Here is a 19,670-nt window from a genome sequence, read left to right on the forward strand (position 1 = left end):
AGGGGATTAGCTAGCCTGGGATCTACTGGTCCCTCTGCATCAGACCCACTCCTGGCCCAACAGCTATGCCAAATTTCTGGGCCTCCCCACCTTCCACTCTGCCCTGTGTGTGTAGTTATGGGTGTGGTAGTGACTCAACTGCTGCCCATTTGGTTTTCAGATTGTTCTGCAATATAGTAGTCATCAAGCTTTCCAGACCTGGGGTCCATCTTCAAACCTAACCTGCATATTGAGGCACCTATTTAAATTTGTTGTTGTTGTTGTTATTAAATTAGTTTGTATCTCTTCCTCCCTCCTCTCCCCCTTTTATCCCTCTCTTAAAAATAAATAAATCCTGAAATAGTGTTTGGGAGGAGACTGGTGCTGGCCTAGTGGTACAGCAAGTACAGCCCACTTTACCTCCAAGCACAGTCTCTTGGTGGATCCTGTTTATTCTAGTTGGAGATTAGTGCTGTAATACAGTTATCATTCCATGTAAATAGATGTTTCTGACTTTCCAGATTGCTAGTTGTTTCTAGCAGCAGCTCCTGCACAAGTAACCCTTACATGTTAAATAAAAGTTAATTCCAATTTAATTTTGAAAGCACTTCATTTTAAGAAAATTGATGATGTGGTGACAAATACTATATTTATTTTCTAAAGCATCCAGTTCAAGAAAATGTGGCTTGGATTATTACCACAAGCATTGCCTTGCTTTGAGAGTGGGCTAAGAAGAACTTTTGAGACACAGAAAATGTGGTCTATAGGCTTTCAGTAGACCTGGTTGTGGAACTGAGCAACAAGCATATTTGTAGGTAACACATGACTATGATGAATTATTTTAGGTGAAGTAAAATCAGCAAGTGCAACTTTAATTTTATTGCTTTAGGAATTCTCAACTCAAAATCTACTTAGCCGTACAGCTGACAGAGCACAGACGGCCATAATTCAAGATTCACCAGATGCTCTGGTAATTCCTTCCTTAATGTGAGAAGTAATTCAACTTCTATGGAGGCTTTTTTAAATCCTCCTATGAGTACGGACTGCCAATAGTTTTAAATTATGAAGACTATTGTGGATTAAAGGTTGAACTGAGACTTGTCATTTATAGTTCAACCAGGGCCTCAGTAAAATAGAACTTTATGCCACAGCGTAATTGACACATTCTGCAGTCATTAATGTTGACAGATTTGTGTAAATCATTTCCTCACGCTCAGCTGCTAGCAGTGAAATTAGATGTAACAGATTACTTGGATGGACACTGCTGTTGAATTTAATCATTATCAGAATCATCCTTGATTATGTAAGAGTAAATAGAGTCCCAAACTATAATGCTATTCATAACATGTAGATTGCATTTCATTTTTCAATATTTAAAGATTGTGCTGATGCAGAAAGGCAGATGATTCTATAAAAGCATCATTACCTTGCTAATTGCCTTAGCATGGGCAATCATGTTCATAAGATGGCAAAACAAATAGTTTAGGACTTGGAGGTAAACTAGCTGTTCTGGTAGGCTATTTGCTTGCTTATTTATAAGGTTTCTTATCCACCCTTCACCCATAAGATCCCAGGGTGGATTACAACAATATACTGGAACAGAGCAGTATGCATTTAGCAAAAGAGTTAACTCCCACAAAACAAAATAACTGTCAAATTCTGGGGTAAAGAGGTATGTCCGCAACATATAGCAAAAGCTGTGCAATGAAGATGCTCAATGCACCTTTCTGGATACATAGGATATTTTGAGAGCCCATGTGTAGAAAAGTGACACATGCACACTATTGATCTTGGATCAATGACTTAATCCAAGAATTTCCAGCTTCAGTTTTACTAGCTGAACCAGGCAGGTGCCTATATTATTTAAAAAGAGAAGAGTTATCATAGGAGCACCATATCTTAAATTTGAACCTAGGTGTAGAATGTCAATCTTGACAGTACGTTTAGGAAATTGAGATCTATCCCACTATAAATTGAGTTCTATGCCCACTGGACACTGGGGCACATTCTTTCCAGTTCTATAAAGGAGAGAATTAAGAGCTAACAGAACTTTAATTGAGGGACCTGCCTTGTTGGATAGGGGTTTGTCTCAGCTTCGCTTTGAGCCTTGGAGTGACATCGCACTAGGAAGTGGAGAGTCACTTTGGTTCATTTTTCAAAGCCTCTGACATGTTGACCACAGTGAGAAAATCAACAAATGCCTATAACATTTAAGCAAAATTGGATGAAATTTGCCGGCACAGTAGCACCTTCTGAGGTGGTGAAGCCAGCCAAACCTCTGGCAAATAGGTACAGTGGCAAATAGGTACAGGCAAGTAGGTACAGTGAAGGAGTTATGGATAAATGAATATTTTTATCTTCTGCTCAGTTTGCCCCAAAGTTACAGAAAGTGCAAATGTGATTACAACAGAGCTGAATGTTTTGTTAGTGGGCAAGACTCTATGCCTCTATGCCTGTGTCCTTTCTTTGTTGTGTGTGTTGAATGGCTCTGTGTTCTTTATTGTGTGACTGAACAGTGCAGTCCTATTCATAATTATCAGAAAGCCTACTGAGTTTAAAGGGGTTTTCTCCCAGGTAAGTGGTTACCTTAAACATACATCTATACAGTTACCAAACATTACTGTAAAACTTGCCCTGCTGCAAAAGCTTTGAGGAATTATTTCAATTTTAATTAACACTATTGTTTCAATTCACTACCAGTGCTTCACCATAAGAGTGAATATTAAATATTAAAACAGTCTAAAACAAACCACAGTCACAAGATTAGGGTGCTTCCCCAAAACATGCATCTCAGGTGTTAAAGGCCAGGGTAAAGATTTGCATCTTCAGCATATGACAAAAGCTGTACAGTGAAGATGTCAGATGCATATCTGTAGGGAAGGGTGTTCCACTACTTGGGAGCTGTCGCAGAGAATGCCCGCTCCCATGTTGCCACCCCTAGAAGGGGGTGGAATTACCAAGAGGTGCTGCTGAAATGAGCACAGCCATTATGTGTGGGATAGCACCTATTCAAAGGGATGCAGAAATAATGCTTGGCGTCCTGAGAGGCATAAACGAAAGAAGCATATGCCAGTGGTATTAGTAGTAGCGTGATGACCTAGTTCAGCTGTAGTGAATCTTATAAGCTGATTAGCTACCCCGGTTCTGGGAGGTGTCACTGCAATTAGTGGAAAGTATTGTAACAAGATGAGGAGCCTATTCAGATTGAGGGCAGAAGTTTGTATTGGTGAACGATCACAGTGGAAGAAAAGGTCTCTTTACAAAACCAATCTACTTTAAAGGGATTCTGCATGAGCTCTTTTATATAATACCAACCACATCACCCTGCCTTTACATTTGTTACAGCATTAATGGTTCCCCTGTGAACTAAGTTCTGCTATTTAGCATCGTCAAAATGACAATTGCTTCGTGTCCTGGCGTGTGGAACATATGGAGTTAAGGTTTTAGGCTAATAACTATAGTTTCCAGCATGGAAAAACTGTTGAACCCTGGTTAAGCCTGATCGAACCTTCTGGGGATTCAGAAACAGGCACCTGGTAGGATATTAATACACTCATTATCCATCTGGTGCAAGTATCTAAGTGTACTGAGTTCTATTAGATTGGTGCTGTGAGCCAGGAGGGCAGGGGGTCACAGGTTAGACAGATTGCCTAGATGGGCGGCTTACCAGCGTTGGACTTGGATAGCTACAAAACCTTGTGGAATATTTTCTGGCAAATATCTAGACTCTGAGTTCCGCATCTGGCTTTGAAATATGACAGCAACTATGACTTTGGTCTGGACCAGTTGCCAGCGCTTACTTATGCTCTCTGAAATGTATTAATGCTTAACATGCCTGTAATTATTTTTTTTGTAATTTCCATGTGCCTCAACTTTTTTTTGTATACTTAATGGTCACCCTGGGAATGGGACTCAAAAAGGCAGAAGCAAGGAAATGTGTTGCCTACCCTAAGAGGAGCCTTCTGGAACAGGCAAATGGCCCATTTAGCCCAGCATCCTGTTCTCACAGTGACCAGCCAAATGCCTGTGGGAAACCAGCAAACAGAACATGAGCACAAGAGCATTTCCCCCTCTTCCGGTTCTATCAGCTGGTATGTAGAGACATTTCTGCCTCCAATTGTGGAGGCAGAGTGTAGCCATCATGGCTAGTAGCTATCAATAGCCCTCTCCTCCGTGAATTTGTCTAATCCTCTTATAAAACCACAGGGACACGGGTGGCACTGTGGGTTAAACCACAGAGCCTAGGACTTGCCGATCAGAAGGTCAGCGGTTTGAATCCCCGCGATAGGGTGAGCTCCCGTTGCTTAGTGCCTGCTCCTGCCAACCTAGCAGTTTGAAAGCATGTCAAAGTGCAAGTAGATAAATTGGTACTGCTCCAGCGGGAAGGTAAACAGTGTTTCCGTGCGCTGCTCTGGTTCGCCAGAAGCGGCTTAGTCATGCTGGCCACATGACCCGGAAGCTGTACGCCGGCTCCCTTGGCCAATAAAGTGAAATGAGCGCCGCAATCCCAGAGTCGGTCACGACTGGACCTAATGGTCGGGGTCCCTTTACCTTTACCTTATAAAACGATCCAGGTTGGTGGCCATCACTGCCTCCTGGGCAGCGAGTTCCCTAGTTTGACTATGTGCTTCATGAAGAAGTACTTTCTTCCAACATTCAGTTTCAGTGGATGACCATGAGTTCTAGTATTATGAGAGAGGAAGAAAAACGTTTCTCTGTCCAGTTTCTCCATGCCATGCATAATTTTATAAACCTCTGTCATGTCTCCTGTTACCCACCTTTTCCCTAAACTAAAACGTCCCGAATGCTGCAACCTTTCTTCAAAAGGGAATCACTCCGTCCCCTTGATCATTTTGCTTGCCCTTTTCTAAACTTTTCCCAACTCAGCAATACCCTTTTTGAGGTGAGGCAATCACATTACTCCATAAGTGGTCACACCATAGATTTGTTTAATGGTATATTTTTGTCATTGCTCCTCGGACTACTTGCGTTTTATCTTCTAATTGCCGAAATATCATTTTTTCCCATTTGCACTCACTTTATCCTATTCCTGGTTCAGGACCTTTGGCTTTGCCTAATCAGAGTTAAGGTCTCTACTCAAACACACTGAGTAAGTTTTTTCGGAGGTTTAAAGTGATACTGGAGAGCCGTTATTGTGGTTTGGTCCACTCTGAACAAGCTGTATTCTCTACAGGGAGGTTTCTCTCCTCCTCTTCCAGGTTTCTGTAGAAACATTTGCTTTCTAAATGGTGCCATAAGGGAGAAAGCTACTCCTTTTACCAGTCTACAGAAATGAGTGCTTGTACACAGCCAGAAGATGTGTTGGGAAGAAGTGATGGAAAGTAGATGAGACCTTGAAATGCAGAATTGCCAGATGAACAGTGGGCCCTTTGCAGAATGATCAGCCACAGCAAATACCAGTGTCTGATCAATTTGCACAGATTGTTGATTTGCACAGGTCACTGTTAGTCTTAGTACAAACAACTGTAGAAAGCAATTCCTTTAATTCCACTGTAGTGTTTCTGTATTACCAAACATGTGTCTAGCCAAAGGATAAAAATAATACTAAATTTTGATAATATTGTTTCCTAAGCTGCTCTGGCTACTTGCCCTCCAAATAACTGGTACATCTGGGTGATTAATTTTTTTATGTGCTTTGTTCTTGCCTGTTGATACTGTAAAAATAACTTCCCCTCAGCTCTCTTTTTACATTTCCTTAACATGGTTCAGCAGTTCTTTGTCTGGACGTAATCTATAAATCTTCTTTGGCCTTCCTTTCTATGACACTTGCTTTTTTTGGAGATATAGGTTTGATCCCATATATTAACCTCCTTTTTTGTAAAGCCAAGACTCAAATTTTATTTTAATAGGGTTAATAGATAAGATGTTTTTCATTTCTCACTTCCTTCCCTTTTCTTTAATATCTGTAGCATTTAACATTGGCAATTTTCCATGGATAGACGATTGGACCGATTGTTCTTACGGAATATTCTGCACATAGGTTTTTGTAACCTATAAGTATAAATTCTTTCATCTAAAATTTAATTTGTGTGCTGTCCAGTTCAAACCACAAACACTACTTAGATTTCTGTATGCCAGGTTAAATAATAGCATTCCAATGCTCTCTAATATCTGAAACTTTAAATTCGGTGATGTTTAAGGAATTTGGGTTCAGAAAAGCATAGGTTTTTGCACCTGTAGTCATTTGTTTAACATGTTACAGTGACAGTGCAATCCTGTGCTTCTCTACTTGTAAGTCCTGTTGAATTCATTGATGTTTACTCTCTAGTGAGTGCATATAATATTAGTCAAATTTTGGACATTCAGGCTGCAATGTCAGCATTCACATAAGAGTACTGATAACCTCAAATTAATCTGATGAATGCCTGAAAAGAGATCTGTTTCTCCGCTATTTGGGCATACACAAGTAAATGATGACAATGATACTTAGGTGATTGTTAACATCACTTATGTTTGTTTGATTTTTGAAATATCAATACTTTTTGTCTGGGATTTTCAGATAATGCATGTGAGTTTGGTCATTCAGCAAAGAATGAATGATTAGCCTTTTTTTGCTAAGTAATGCCGTCATATTTTCAAACGGGACTATGTATTTGTATCTATTAATTGTGGGCATTGGAAACATGCAAACTGGATAATAGCCGTATTTAAGTTCAGAAGCACTTGCCTGCATTGAAGCAATATTTTATTTAGGCAACTTCCTTAAATTACTCTGTGCTTCCTCCAAGCACCCTGCTATGCTCAGAGTGATAGTAACTAAACAACAATGTGTTTTTAGGACCACATAAGCATGTGGATGACAGAGGACTCAAAAAACCCATCTTGAGCCAGAGGATTGGGGAGGGGCACATATATATTTTTTCTTTTCAAAAAGCAAGGTATTATTTAAATAGAAGGTGGGATGAATTGATTCTGCAGAATATACCCACTCACCTGCATGCTGAGTACATCTAGGAAACCATGCAAATAATTGCATGTACTAAAGGACCCAACCTGCACACAGAGGTTCGTGACAACTGTCACCAAGTTGCCAATGCCCCCTTTGGGGGGAGGTGATAGAGAAGGCGATGGTGCCACAATTGCTGGCACTATTGGATGAGACTGCTTTTCTGGACCTATTTCCATCCAGGCTCAGTCCTGGTTGCGGGTCTGATTCTGCTCTGGCGGAGCATCTTTATTAGGAGAGAAACAGGAGGAATGTGACCCTGTTTGTTCTCCTTGATCTCTCAGAAGCCTTTGTCCTGCTAGATCAGCTCTGTGAATTGGGAGCACTGTATCACAGTGGTTCTGCTCTTATCTACGGGGGTGATTATAGAAAGCAACATTGGGTGATTGCCTTCCAGCCTCCTGAGATATGTTCCATGGGGTGCTGCAGAGTACTATATTGTACCCGGTGCTATGCAACATCGATACAAGGCTGGGGGGACTAGTCATTAGGAAATTTGGAGCATGGTGTCATCAAGTATGCGGATGACACACAGCTCTGTTTCTCTGTAACATTGAGTCAGGAGATGCTCTGCAAGTCCTGAACCAGTGCCTAGACTGAGTAATGGTCTAGATGAGTGCCAATAAACAGCAGCTGAATCCCATCAAGACCGTCTCTGTGAGTAGTTGTCGGGTTCTGAGTAGATTCTGGATCGGATTGCACTCGCATCTGAAAGAACAGGAGCATACCTTGAAGATACTGCTTTATGCAGCATTGTCTCTAAAGGTTCAGGGGACTTAATTCTCTAGGAGTGGCTGTGGCTGTTTCAGCTTTTATGCCAGCTATGACCATTCCTAGACAGGGATAGGTTGGTAACAGTTTTCTACACATTGGTAACTTTTAGACTTGGTTATTGTAATGTGCTTTACAAGGGGGTGCCCTTGAATTTGATTGGGAAGCTGCAGCTAATGCGAAACTTTGCTGCATGGTTGCTCTTTGGGGCTACTTATAAACAATATGTGACACTCCCATTAAAAGCACTGTGCTGGTTGCCAATTTGCTACTAGGCTAGATTCAAGCTGGTGTATAAAAGTCCTACACAGTACTGAACCAGAGTAATAGAGAAGCCCCCTACATCTCAGCCCCATTCACTTAGACCTGTGAATGAAGATATGACGATGGTGCCACATGCCCCTGCAATGAAGCCCACTGTGAGTTCAGCCCAAGCTTTTAGCACTAATTCTTTGGAATTCTCTTACCCAGATGTTAAGTAAGTGCCAATGTTGTTATATTTTCTCCCTAAGTCTTTGGCAGAACAAACCTTCAGTTATCAGCAGTTGTACGCCCTGGTTTTAAAAAAGATGGTTTTGTGCCAGAACTCTGTGCTTCATAAAAGCAATAACCTCATTTCATGCTACAATACTGGCTTGGTTTCACCTTCTAAATCCTCAAAGGATTTCTCTGTAGAATTATAGTATCTGCATGTTAACTGAATCAAAGTATTTGCACATTAGCTGAATCAAGTTGCATTTTGTAGCAGCAGCAAAAACAACAACAACCACAACAACTTTTTATAACTAGCCATGCCATAATTTTTTGTGCTGTAGAACAGTTCTACTTATATCTAACCATCTTTCCGCACCAAGTATATTAAGCAGTGTAATGGGCCACAAAAATAACTTTGCCCTTTCCAGGTAATTTATGGTGTATGTCAGATGGACAAAACACTAATATAGTACTTTCTAAAGGAAAAGCAAAGTGATTTGGAGGTATGAGAGTTAACTCCGTAGGAAATTACTGAAAATGGGAGTCCAAGAAATTTTGTACCAATTAGGTATCTCTGAGCAGAAATGGAGAATTATGGGTGTCATATTCTAAGCTAACCACATGTTACTAGGATAAAGTATATCTCTGGGCCAGTATTCCTGTTGCTGCCATTGCTACTGCACAAGATAAGTTATTTATATCACACCTGATAAGGATTTCAAACTTCTGTTTTGCCAGCTGGCCAATTAAGGATCCTAGTGTTTCATTCAAAGAAGTTGCAGTACTGTATACCAGTGCGAAATCATTTTTCTGTTGGCATTTTGTGACAAAGGGGAACTTGAAAAACCAGGTAATAACAAAATTAGGGACTCTTAAAATCTACATAGAGGGAGAGACACTCTGGGAATGGTGATAGATTTTCATCGAGGAGACCAGAATTCAAAGCCTCACTCTGCCCTGAGGCTCTATGGGTAACAATGTAGCCCGTACTCTGCTCCCTGCGTAACCTGCCTTCTTTTATTGTTAATATAAAATAGAATAATTCCATCTATGAGGGACGCGGGTGGTGCTGTGGGTTAAACCACAGAGCCTAGGACTTGCCGATCAGAAGGTCGGCGGTTCAAATCCCCGCGACGGGGTGAGCTCCTGTTGCTCAGTCCCTGCTCCTGCCAACCTAGCAGTTCGAAAGCATGTCAAAGTGCAAGTAGATAAATAGGTACCGCTCCGGCAGGAAGGTAAATGGCGTTTCCGTGCACTGCTCTGGTTCGCCAGAAGCGGCTTAGTCATGTTGGCCCCATGATCCGCAAGCTATACACTGGCTCTCTCAGCCAATAAAGCGAGATGAGCGCCGCAACCCAAGAATCGATCACGACTGGACCTAATGGTCAGGGATCCCTTTACCTTTACCTTTAATTCCATCTACATTTCCGTAAGTTCCTTGGAAGAAGGGTGAGATTAACAATTTCACTCTTAGTAATGAATCTACAAAGCTGTCTCATGCTGATTCAGGCTGTTGATCTCTCATAGTATGGTTTGCTCTGACTGGCCGAAGCAAATCCAAAGCTCGTGCCTTTATTAACCCTGAGGTTGTTTTAACTGGAGATGCTGATACCCTGGGGGCTTGTGCATTCTTGCATTTGATCTACCATGTGCCTCTACCGCATTTGCATCATGGGACGCAAAACAATAGAGCGTATAGGGCAGAACTCAGATAGGTTTTGTTAACCTACACGCAGGAAGATAAAACTCTGAACACATTGTGAGAGCTTGCCCTAAATGATGGGGTAGAAATAAAATTTTAAAATGAATAATAGTAAGCATTACATTTGTAGTTCCCAATGTAGACAGCCCTGGGCAAGGATTCCAGTGGCCAGGCCATAACTTGGCACAAATGTTAGTCTCTCTTCAATCCGCATGTCCTTAATCTTACAAACTTCTTTATATTCCCTATCATGCTTTTCTACAATCTCTCTCTCTCTCCCTACCCCCACTGCCTCCGATCTGGAAAATGTTGTGTTTGGCCTCAAGGAACTGGTTGCGTGGTGAAGAACTCGCCCCATCACTGCCAATTACGGGACTTTTTTATTGCTGCTCCTTTTTAAACATCACCATGGGTTGCTCTCAAAATGTGGGTTACCACAATACAGGGCAAATTGAAAACCTCCACATCTGATCATCACCCACCCTTTGTACATATGTGTGCAATTTGCAAGCATTCTGCACATTAAGTATCTTCTAAAAGTCCCTACTATCACTGTGGTACTTTACGAAGGCATAAGTCAGGTTACATGTCAACCTGACAACTACGTTTTTAAGAGGACCCAAAATGTTTTGCATAGCAAACAATTTGTGTGTGTGTGGTGGTCTGACAATTCAGCTGAAACAATATGACCTAAGTATTATGATCAGGCTTAGTAGAGACTGAGTTTTTGTGGCTCTTGTTTTCAGAGAACTTCACTGAGCTTACACACATGGCATGTATGTGCAGAAGACTTGCAAATCAAAACCTTACTTTTTATGAGTACAGTTCTATATATGCTACCCTCGTGTTTTCTCTCCCTAGCATGCTAACTACCGAAAGACAAGTATTTGAGATTTATTAATACTCATTCTTAACATTTGCATAATGTTTTCAAGCTTTGAAATTCTTCACCTGAATTCATTTAATTGTACAACAACTCCATATTGCAGGTGTGGGGAGGTGGGGTTAGGTAGACAGTGTGGCTTAAAATTTGTGACAGGATTTGAACCAGGGGCTTCCAGATTCATCAGCTCATTGTCTTCAGTACTTGAGAGCAGCTTGAATTTCCTGCTGCTACTGACATACGCTATCTGAGGTCACTATCGTTCAAAAAGGAGAGTACTGCAAGGGTTGCATTTAATTTTTTTTACAGACTAAGTGAAGTTCTTACTCTGGTGGTTTGGAAGCTGCAGTATTACTACTATTTCTCACACCACCTGGTAAAGTGAGAAGCCTGGGGCTGTGCAAGAGGAGCCAGTGTTGCATCTCCTCTCCACACCAGGGTTAACCCAAGTGGCTTGCCTGTTTCAAGGGGAAAAGCACAACTGATGCTCTTGGCAGGAAGTGTGGTCTGTGAACTTCAAGTGACTTGCTTGGCCATGTCATAATGGTCCCCTTACTTTGTCAAATAAAACCCTTGACTAGGGAGCGGGTGGCACTGAGGTCTAAACCACAGAGCCTAGGGCTTGCCGATCAGAAGGTCAGCGGTTCGAATCCCCACGACAGGGTGAGCTCCCGTTGTTCCGTCCCAGCTCCTCCCCACCTAGCAGTTCAAAAACACAACAAAGTGCAAGTAGATAAACAGGTACTGCTCCGGCAGGAAGGTAAACGGTGTTTCCGTGCGCTACTCTGGTTCACCAGAAGCGGCTTAGTCATGCTGGCCACATGACCCGGAAGCTGTCTGCAGACTAACGCTGGCTCCCTTTGGCCTATAGAGCAAGATGAGCGCACAACCCCAGAGTCATCCGTGATTGGACCTAATGGTCAGGGGTACCTTTACCTTTACCTAGGGAGCGCCAGAAGAACTTGGCAGACATCCTTCCCTCTGAGAAGGGGTTGTGGTGTTCCACTAATCAACTTAGGTATGTTTTTGCCACTTAGATCTCTGTGTGAGAATTGTAACAATCTTCTTGAATCTTTTCAGAATAAGTACATTGATTACTCAGCTGCTCCTCATCTTAGCTGCCTGATAAGTGTACTTCTCACCACATTTCAAACAATGACACTTTTTTCTTTAGGCTTCACAGAGCCTGATCTCTCTATTAGAAATTATCATGTTTGAAGGGACCCTTAGTTCAACATTTTTAAATTTTGAGTCTGAGTAGCTCTTCTAACAGTAGTAGTTTGCTTTTCCTCCCAGTATTTATTCATTTATTAAAATGTTTATATCCCACCTCAACTCCTAATGGGCAGCTAACGACAGTTATTTGAAACATGATCCTCTAAAACTTAAAAAGAACACCACAGAACATCAGTGTTATGTCCATGAAGGAATAAGATCAAATGTCTACTTGTCAGTGTTGTTAGCTTTTGTGCTAAGCATGTATTCTGCTTCTGCCCAGAGTGGCTTGCAAAGGAAAACACATAGCAATAAATAGTGGTTTTTCAGAAAGTACACTTAAAATAGTGAGGCAGCAGCACCAGAATAGAAACAGCACATGGAAATCATATAAACACCTCTCTCGACAAATTGCCCTTTAACACACCTGCTGAATTTAGTGGGAGGGCATTCTGGTATATGGGTGCTATTACTGAGGAAGCCCAATCGCATATATTGGTCTGCTGAATCTCTAGTGGTGATGGGTCGTAGAGTAGGACACCTACAGTTGATAGCAAAGTCAGGGCAGGTTGATTAGTGATAATGTAGTTCCTGACATAGCCCAGTCCTTGGACATTTAGAGCTTCGAAGGTTAGCACTAGCACTTTATCAACTGAGCCAAGAACTAAATAGGCAGCCATGAATCTTCTATAAGATGTATGTTATGTGGTCTGGGCTCCAGTCAGTATTCTGGACGCTACACTTCCAGCTGCCTGCAGTTGCCACATTGTCTCTCAAGGCAGCCCAATGTAGAGAGAACTGCAGGAATCCTACTTGAATGTCACTAGGGCATCAGTGACCAGTGCTGTACGCAGTTTCACATGAAAAGGTAAACCAGCTGAAGCTGCTTGTAACCAAAAAGAGAGAGGGGGAACCCCAGAGTATTGTAGGAAAGCACTAGGTCCAGGGAGCCCTACTAAGTTGTTTACCTGATCCTCAAGAAAATATACCTCTATCCAGAATAGGCTATGCAACCAATCCTTAATTAGCGGAACTCCCACCTTGCAACACAACCATCTTGTCTGGATTAAATTTCAGCTTGCTCACCTTTGTCCATTCCTGTATTGATGCCAGATACTGATTAAGTACCTCTACTGCCTCCTTGGAATCAAGATGCAAAGAGGTAGATTTGAGTGTTGTGAGCATATTGGTGACACTTCAGCAAAAAAGCTATGCATGGATTCCCCCAGCTGTTTCTTGTAGATTTAAACAAGTATGAAAGGTGAGAGAAGGATAAACTGAATAGAAATCCACATTTCAAACAAATGTACCTACTTAACAGAGGTGCTGTAGATCTCAAACATGTTCTCTCTGTATGGCTTTATCCCTTTAAGACTACATGAATGCATGTGCTTGAGTAACTGGTGTGTGACTGACAGACTGGTTGCACTTAACTCAGTCTCTGAAAATAGTGGTCCTAATATTTTAAAATTGTTCTCTGGAGATTTTATTTTCATATTGGTTTGGCTGTGCATTTCTTGGATCTTATCTTTGATCTTATGGAGTGGTAGTTCAAAAACATAAAGAATTTTGATACCGCTTTGGTTTAATAGAACAGATGATAATATTTTATTTTCTAATAACTCTTCAGATTTATACTGCACATAACCCTGGAAAAATTTTATACACTAAGAAGGCGCTAGAGATATTTTATTGGTTTCATTATCTCCAAAAATGGCAGAGTTTCATCCTTAAGTAAGAACAACTGTTTTCAATAGGAAAACTCCAAACCACACTTGTTGATTTCCCAGGCTCCAGTTACCCAGACATTCCAAACGCTAACTTTTTAGATGGTGATATCAAACATTTCAATGCTTTACTGCCACAGAGCTGGGAATTAATTTTACTGTTTGCAAGAGGAAAATGTGTAGCCTGTAGTCTGCTGTGTGTAGCACATGTCTCCTTGCTGCATCCTCTTGGTTGGTTTGGGAGTTAAGAAGAAGAAAATGCTCCTAGGAAAGTGCCTTTTATTCTTTAATAACTTCCTTTTCATAAATTTTAGTAATAAAATGCAGGTATTAAGTACATAATGTTCTTTCAAGAAACAAAATAATTGGTTGTTTTAAGAAGCCTTGCAGAAAGCCCAGACACATATTGAACCTTGTGTATGAACCCAGCCTATATTTTATTCATGAGAGAAGTAAAGAGAGAGAGAGAGAGAGAGAGAGAGAGAGAGAGAGAGAGAGAGAGAGAGAGAGAGAGAAGTTTTGCAGTCAGGGCAATCCCACCAAGATAAATATGACTTCTTCTGGCTTCAGTGCTGGCTTCTGCATGTCATGAGGGCAGCCAGAGGGGTAGAGCAAAAGACCCAATACGGGCCTTGATTCCTGAGGGTGTGGAGAAGTGTTGCCTGACCAAAACACCAATTTCCATTTAAATTGCTAAACCTAGGGACCAACTTCAACATTCCACTGATTATAGCTCCAAACTCACAAAATATAACTAGGGGGGTGGGGAGCCTAAACCGAAGTATGGGGCAATCAAATACCGTATTTTTTGCTCTATAAGACTCACTTTTTCCCTCCTAAAAAGTAAGGGGAAATGTGTGTGCGTCTTATGGAGCGAATGCAGGCTGCGCAGCTATCACAGAAGCCAGAACAGCAAGAGGGATTGCTGCTTTCACTGTGCAGCGATCCCTCTTGCTGTTCTGGCTTCTGAGATTCAGAATATTTTTTTCCTTGTTTTCCTTCTCCAAAAACTAGGTGTGTCTTGTGGTCTGGCGCATCTTATAGAGTGAAAAATACAGTATTTTCCATAGCTCTGCCTATGTGATATGATGCTACTTATTACTGAACTACCGTATTTTTCGCACCATAGGACGCACTTTTTCCCCTCCAAAAATGAAGGGGAAATGTGTGTGCGTCCTATGGTGCGAATGCAGGCTTTCGCTGAAGCCTGGAGAGTGAGAGGGGTCGGTGCGCACCGACCCCTCATGCTCTCCAGGCTTCGCGGACCTCTTCGCAAGGAGCGGGAGCACTCCGGCTCCTTGCGGGGAGTTGCCAGCATGGCGAAGCCTGCGCGCGCTGAGCTCAGCGCGCCCAGGCTTCGCGGACCTCTCCGCAAGGAGCCGGAGCGCTCCCACGGCTTGCAGAGAGCTGCCTGTTTGCGGACTGGGGTCGGGGGAAGCTCGAGCTTCCCCCGCCCCAGCCCCGCGCCTGGGGGGGGGGGAAATAATTTTTTCCCCTTTATTTCCCCCCAAAAAAATGGGTGCGCCCTATGGTCCGGTGCGCCCTATGGTGCGAAAAATACGGTATTTTTATGCCTCCTTTAAGGGTAAAAGTCCTCTTGAGGCAGCTCACAAGATAAAAACATGCAACAAAGCGCAATAAATAAAGCTAGTAATAAATCAAAAAGCCTCCAAAATGTCAAGATAATTGACAGAAAAGGGACAGAGAATCCCAGTCCTGTCCCCAACCTCATTACCAGCTCCACTACAACAATGTCCCAGTCCCAACCCCAAGTACAGCACTTGGCTTTTCTCCATAGGAATGAATGGCTACCATTCTCCTAGATGGGTAAAAGTGTGGGACTATGCTTGGAATAAGAGCTAAATTTCTCCCTAGTTATCTCAGATCCTGATGTGAGAAGCAGGTCCTCCTGTACTTGCCTCTCAGCTGTATCCCATGGAACTTAATGGGAGCATTGAGGACCAAGCTGACCTTGTTGGCATAGCCCTGCATTTTTCATCCTGAGAGGCCAGTATCAGCTTGGGCTAAGTCAAATGCAGTGCTTTTCTTTTCTCCATAATTAGCAGCCAGTCGCTTATGCGGCGGAAGGGCTGTAGCTCAGCGGTAGAGCTGTTCTGGATGCAGAAGGTCCCATGTACAATCCCCAGCATCTTCAGGAAGCGCTAGGACCCACTCTTTTCGAAAGACCTGGAGTGCCACTGCCCGGTTAGTATAGATTACCTTTGCTAGCCCTATCACTCCAAATGTTTGGGGCTGTAGCTCCCATCTGATACAGTCCAAAACATCTGGAGAGACACCATGTTGGCAAAGGCTGATGTAGACAATACTGATCTAGATGAACCAGTGATTTCCTATAAGGCACCTTTCTACATGGATGAAATTAAATGAATACAGCTGGGCTGGGATAACAAATGAATGGTGTTACTGGGCTAGGAGTTAAAGCTGCTCCCTGCACATGACCTGGCTATTGAGACTTGTGTGCTCCTCCTCCTATCTATGCAGCCCTCCTTTATCTGAATAGGCCCTCTCTGGATTCTGTTTCTTGCTTGTATTACAGTGTGACAAATCCTGGGAACTGGAAGAGTATGTGTGAGAGAGAGATCAGTTACAACAGAGTCAAATGTCTGAGTGATTTCCCCCAAGAAGCTTCTGTTTGTGCAGCAGGAAGATAGAAGCGGATATACACTGGAAAACAAAACAAAACTCTAGAACTTAAAAGGCAGTCCTAAGATGATTCACGGACTCTAGGACTCAGCAGCCCCATAACTCCCTAACGGTTGTGGCAAACTGGGTTATTGTTAACTGCTAAGTTTCTAAAAGCTGTTGTGAGAACCTCAAAGCATTCACTCAGCAATGAGCTCAGCCTTTTCGTTCCTCTAGTTGAAGATGGCAGTTTGCGTAAAACCACACAAGCTGTGTGACTGTTCCCATAACATTTTATATTACATCTTGGCACAAGAGCATTTGTCTTCAAGTCTCATGAAAAGGTGGTTTGAATTTTTCCCGAAAAGTAAATCCACAAACATTGGTGTGTTTACACACAACCTCCCTGCCAAAGCCGGCAACCTCCTTTGCGTCACTAATGAAATCATCCTGGGTTGTTGTAGAGACAACCCACCCTCTCTGCCTTTTCAACTTTATTTTTGTTCTCTAACTGCTGCTTTGCTCTTTGACATCTGCCACTGACTTGTTTGGATGTAGCTTTCTTAAAGGAAAATTCCTCTTTCTTTTTCCTCCCCACCCCTTTCCCCTCCCTTTCCCCTTGTCTTGCAGTTACACCTGCCGCCACTTGCGGAGATATGTATATGTCTTGGACAAACTATATTTTCCCCACTCCCACTGCTCTACGCTGCAGCATTGCTTCTCGAGCCTCAGTGACAATGGAGAGGAGCTGCTGTCTTTAACTTGTTCTCACATTCTCAGATCTTATGCTTCCAGGTTATTAACCTCTGCTGTCCATTTACTGCATGCTGCATGCACTGTGTGACTGGTCTATGCATGTTGAAGGAAATAAATTGGGGGGGGGGGTTGGTTCTGGATCACCAGTAACTTTTTACTAACAACCGCCCTTTATGTCTCCATAATACATGGGTTACAAATTGCAGATCCAACATGGGTTCACAATAGAAAAGTATAAGCTGTATTTTCCATAAGCTGAGCATGGCTTTACTTTGCAAATATTCCATACACAGGATATGTAAATGTTTTAGTAACCCGTGGAGCCCCTAGCATAGCAGAATATTCTGTCCCCAAGTTCATTCTCGGGTCATGGAGGGAGTGGGCAGCAGAAAAGCAGTGGTTTACAAATTGTGTTCCAGGGTACCCAGAAAACCTCTGGAAACCTCCAGGGAGTTCCTGAATGGGAAGATGAATCATTGCAGAGAAGTTTGCCTGAACAGGGTTTGCCTATCATGATGTAGAACGAATGCAGACATTTTGACAGATATGGAGCTACTCTTAAAACAGCAGTCCCAGTTATATGCTTCTCCTCCCACAATATCTAGGAATACGTTTCCTTGCTCCCATGTTTTGGCTGCCACCTGTAGAGGAAGGGGAAGTCTCTATTTGACACCACATGATGTGGTTGAATCCCATTAGACAGCTGCCACTTTCACAAGTGGAACGGAAGTTGTCCCACCCCGAGAATTCACCCTCTTATTGGTGCCCGTCACATCCTGCCCTGTTATGTGAGCAACTGCTGAAACATTGCTGCTCCTTATCATGAATGGCTAACATGTGAAAAGGGTGGGACTAGGGATACAGCCCTGCTTTCTACACACGACATGCAACATGTGAAGTGGACTAGTGTGGGAAGAGGGGGAAATAAGATACAAGGCTGCCATTGTTTTACAGTAGCCCCTGCATCATGTTTTCCTTCATTGAACTAGTGGAAAAATACCAGCAGTCACAGCTGGATTTAAGTGGTTAGGCAGATTTAGAACTTGGTTTAGGCTACCAGGTCTAGTTTAACTGCCTCTCTTTTTTCTGGAGCTCCTAGGGTGCATGTTTCAGGAAAGGTGAAGTCAGGGGTGCGGAGATTGATTGAGCAAAACTTGTTGCTTGTTATATATTTTCTCATCCTGCCTCTGGAACTTTTCTATCTTGTAGTCAAGTCAGGCGTGAGGTAGCGGTGGCATTAGTTGGGATAAAACCTGTCAGGGAACTGCCATCGGAGCTAGAGGTGGAGGCAAGGCTCCAAAGCGATGCTGGAGAAGGGCCCAGCAGGGAGAGAGGCAGCTCATCGGCAGGGGAAGGAAATCAGCGTAACACCAGGGATAAAGGGGGGCAGATGGGGGAATCGGCGAGGGGGCTCCAGGACTCCTCGCCGGAGACCAGCGGGGAAAGCACGGGTCCTCCGCTGCCCACACCCACCTTGCGCAGAAGACTTTCGCGCAGGGAGAGTAGGCAGAGACTTGGCATCAAAGAACTTCTTTGCTGGAAGAGGTTCAAGAAACGCCCACTGACGGATTCTGCTAGTGACTGAAACAGCCACGAAGTGAAGGGCTGTCCAGACAGAAAAGGTTTAACCAGGCAACCTAGCCAGGAGTGGCGGCAACTTACGCACGAGCAACCCCATATAACCATTACAAAACCCTAACAGCATTTCTGAGTTGCCTCTCCAATTTGTTGAAATGCTGAAGGCAATATACATAGGAGCCTACCCCCAAAGAACAATTTAAATAGTACATTTAATTTCATGCTACACGAGCCTTACACATTCTTTAATGTTTTGTGACCAGTGCCAAAATTTGGGGGGAAACATGGGAAAAATTGCATGACAAAATTTGATCAGAACATGGAGAACATCCAGAATGGAAATAACAGTGTCCTGGCTATGCAAGCATATAATGGCGCAGAGACCATACAGTAAACATAAATAAAACCAGCTTGATTGTCAAGGGAGGAAAATGTGGCATGCAATGTTAAATACTTTCCCACTCTTAGAACAGAAGGAACTGTTGAGTAGTCTTCTAACCGAAGATGAGAACCTAGTTTGCGGGAGCGATTTTATTTACTTATTTTCAGATTTTGTATGCCACCCCAGAAAAGAGTTCTCAGGGTGGCTTACAGTTAAGGGAATAAGACTAAAAATAAGAGTAGGAAACTTTATTCAAAGAAGCATGCTTAGGAATGAAGGAGCTTGAGGCTTGGATCGCAGGCTTTGCTGCATCAGGAGGCAGAATGAAGACCACCTCTTGCATTTAACTACCTGGGCAAGATTGCTTGGAAGGTGAGCTGCTGAGAGGGCAGATCCTGACACAGCTGTGTGCTGTCATAACTGCCAGCCAAAATTCTGGTTTCCAGCAAAAGGAAAAGAACAGAGGAAGAAATGATGGTGGGATGGCTAGGAATAAATCTTTCAACCCATATTTTGATAGGCAGTCCCCAGTATGGGGATGAAGAAATGATAAGTGGAGCAACTTTTTCTTCCTGGGCCTCCTTAGGAACACT

General features: G+C 42.8%; 1 protein-coding gene across 5 annotated transcripts in view; it reads left to right on the forward strand.

Moving 5' to 3' along the window:
- Positions 1-19,670, forward strand: part of DYM (dymeclin) — a 165,673-nt gene that overhangs the window by 74,528 nt on the left and 71,475 nt on the right. For 4 of the 5 annotated variants that reach the window (XM_081929707.1, XM_081929708.1, XM_081929709.1 and 1 more), the window contains exon 15: positions 16,992-17,156. The exons of the other annotated variant lie outside the window; for it this stretch is intronic. In XM_081929707.1, the coding sequence (XP_081785833.1) occupies positions 16,992-17,156 (165 nt within the window). The remainder of the gene's footprint in view (positions 1-16,991; positions 17,157-19,670) is intronic. 5 annotated transcript variants of the gene reach the window in all.

This window comes from Podarcis melisellensis, assembly GCF_964234715.1.
Source record: "Podarcis melisellensis genome assembly, chromosome: 11".
Classification (NCBI taxonomy): domain Eukaryota; kingdom Metazoa; phylum Chordata; class Lepidosauria; order Squamata; family Lacertidae; genus Podarcis; species Podarcis melisellensis.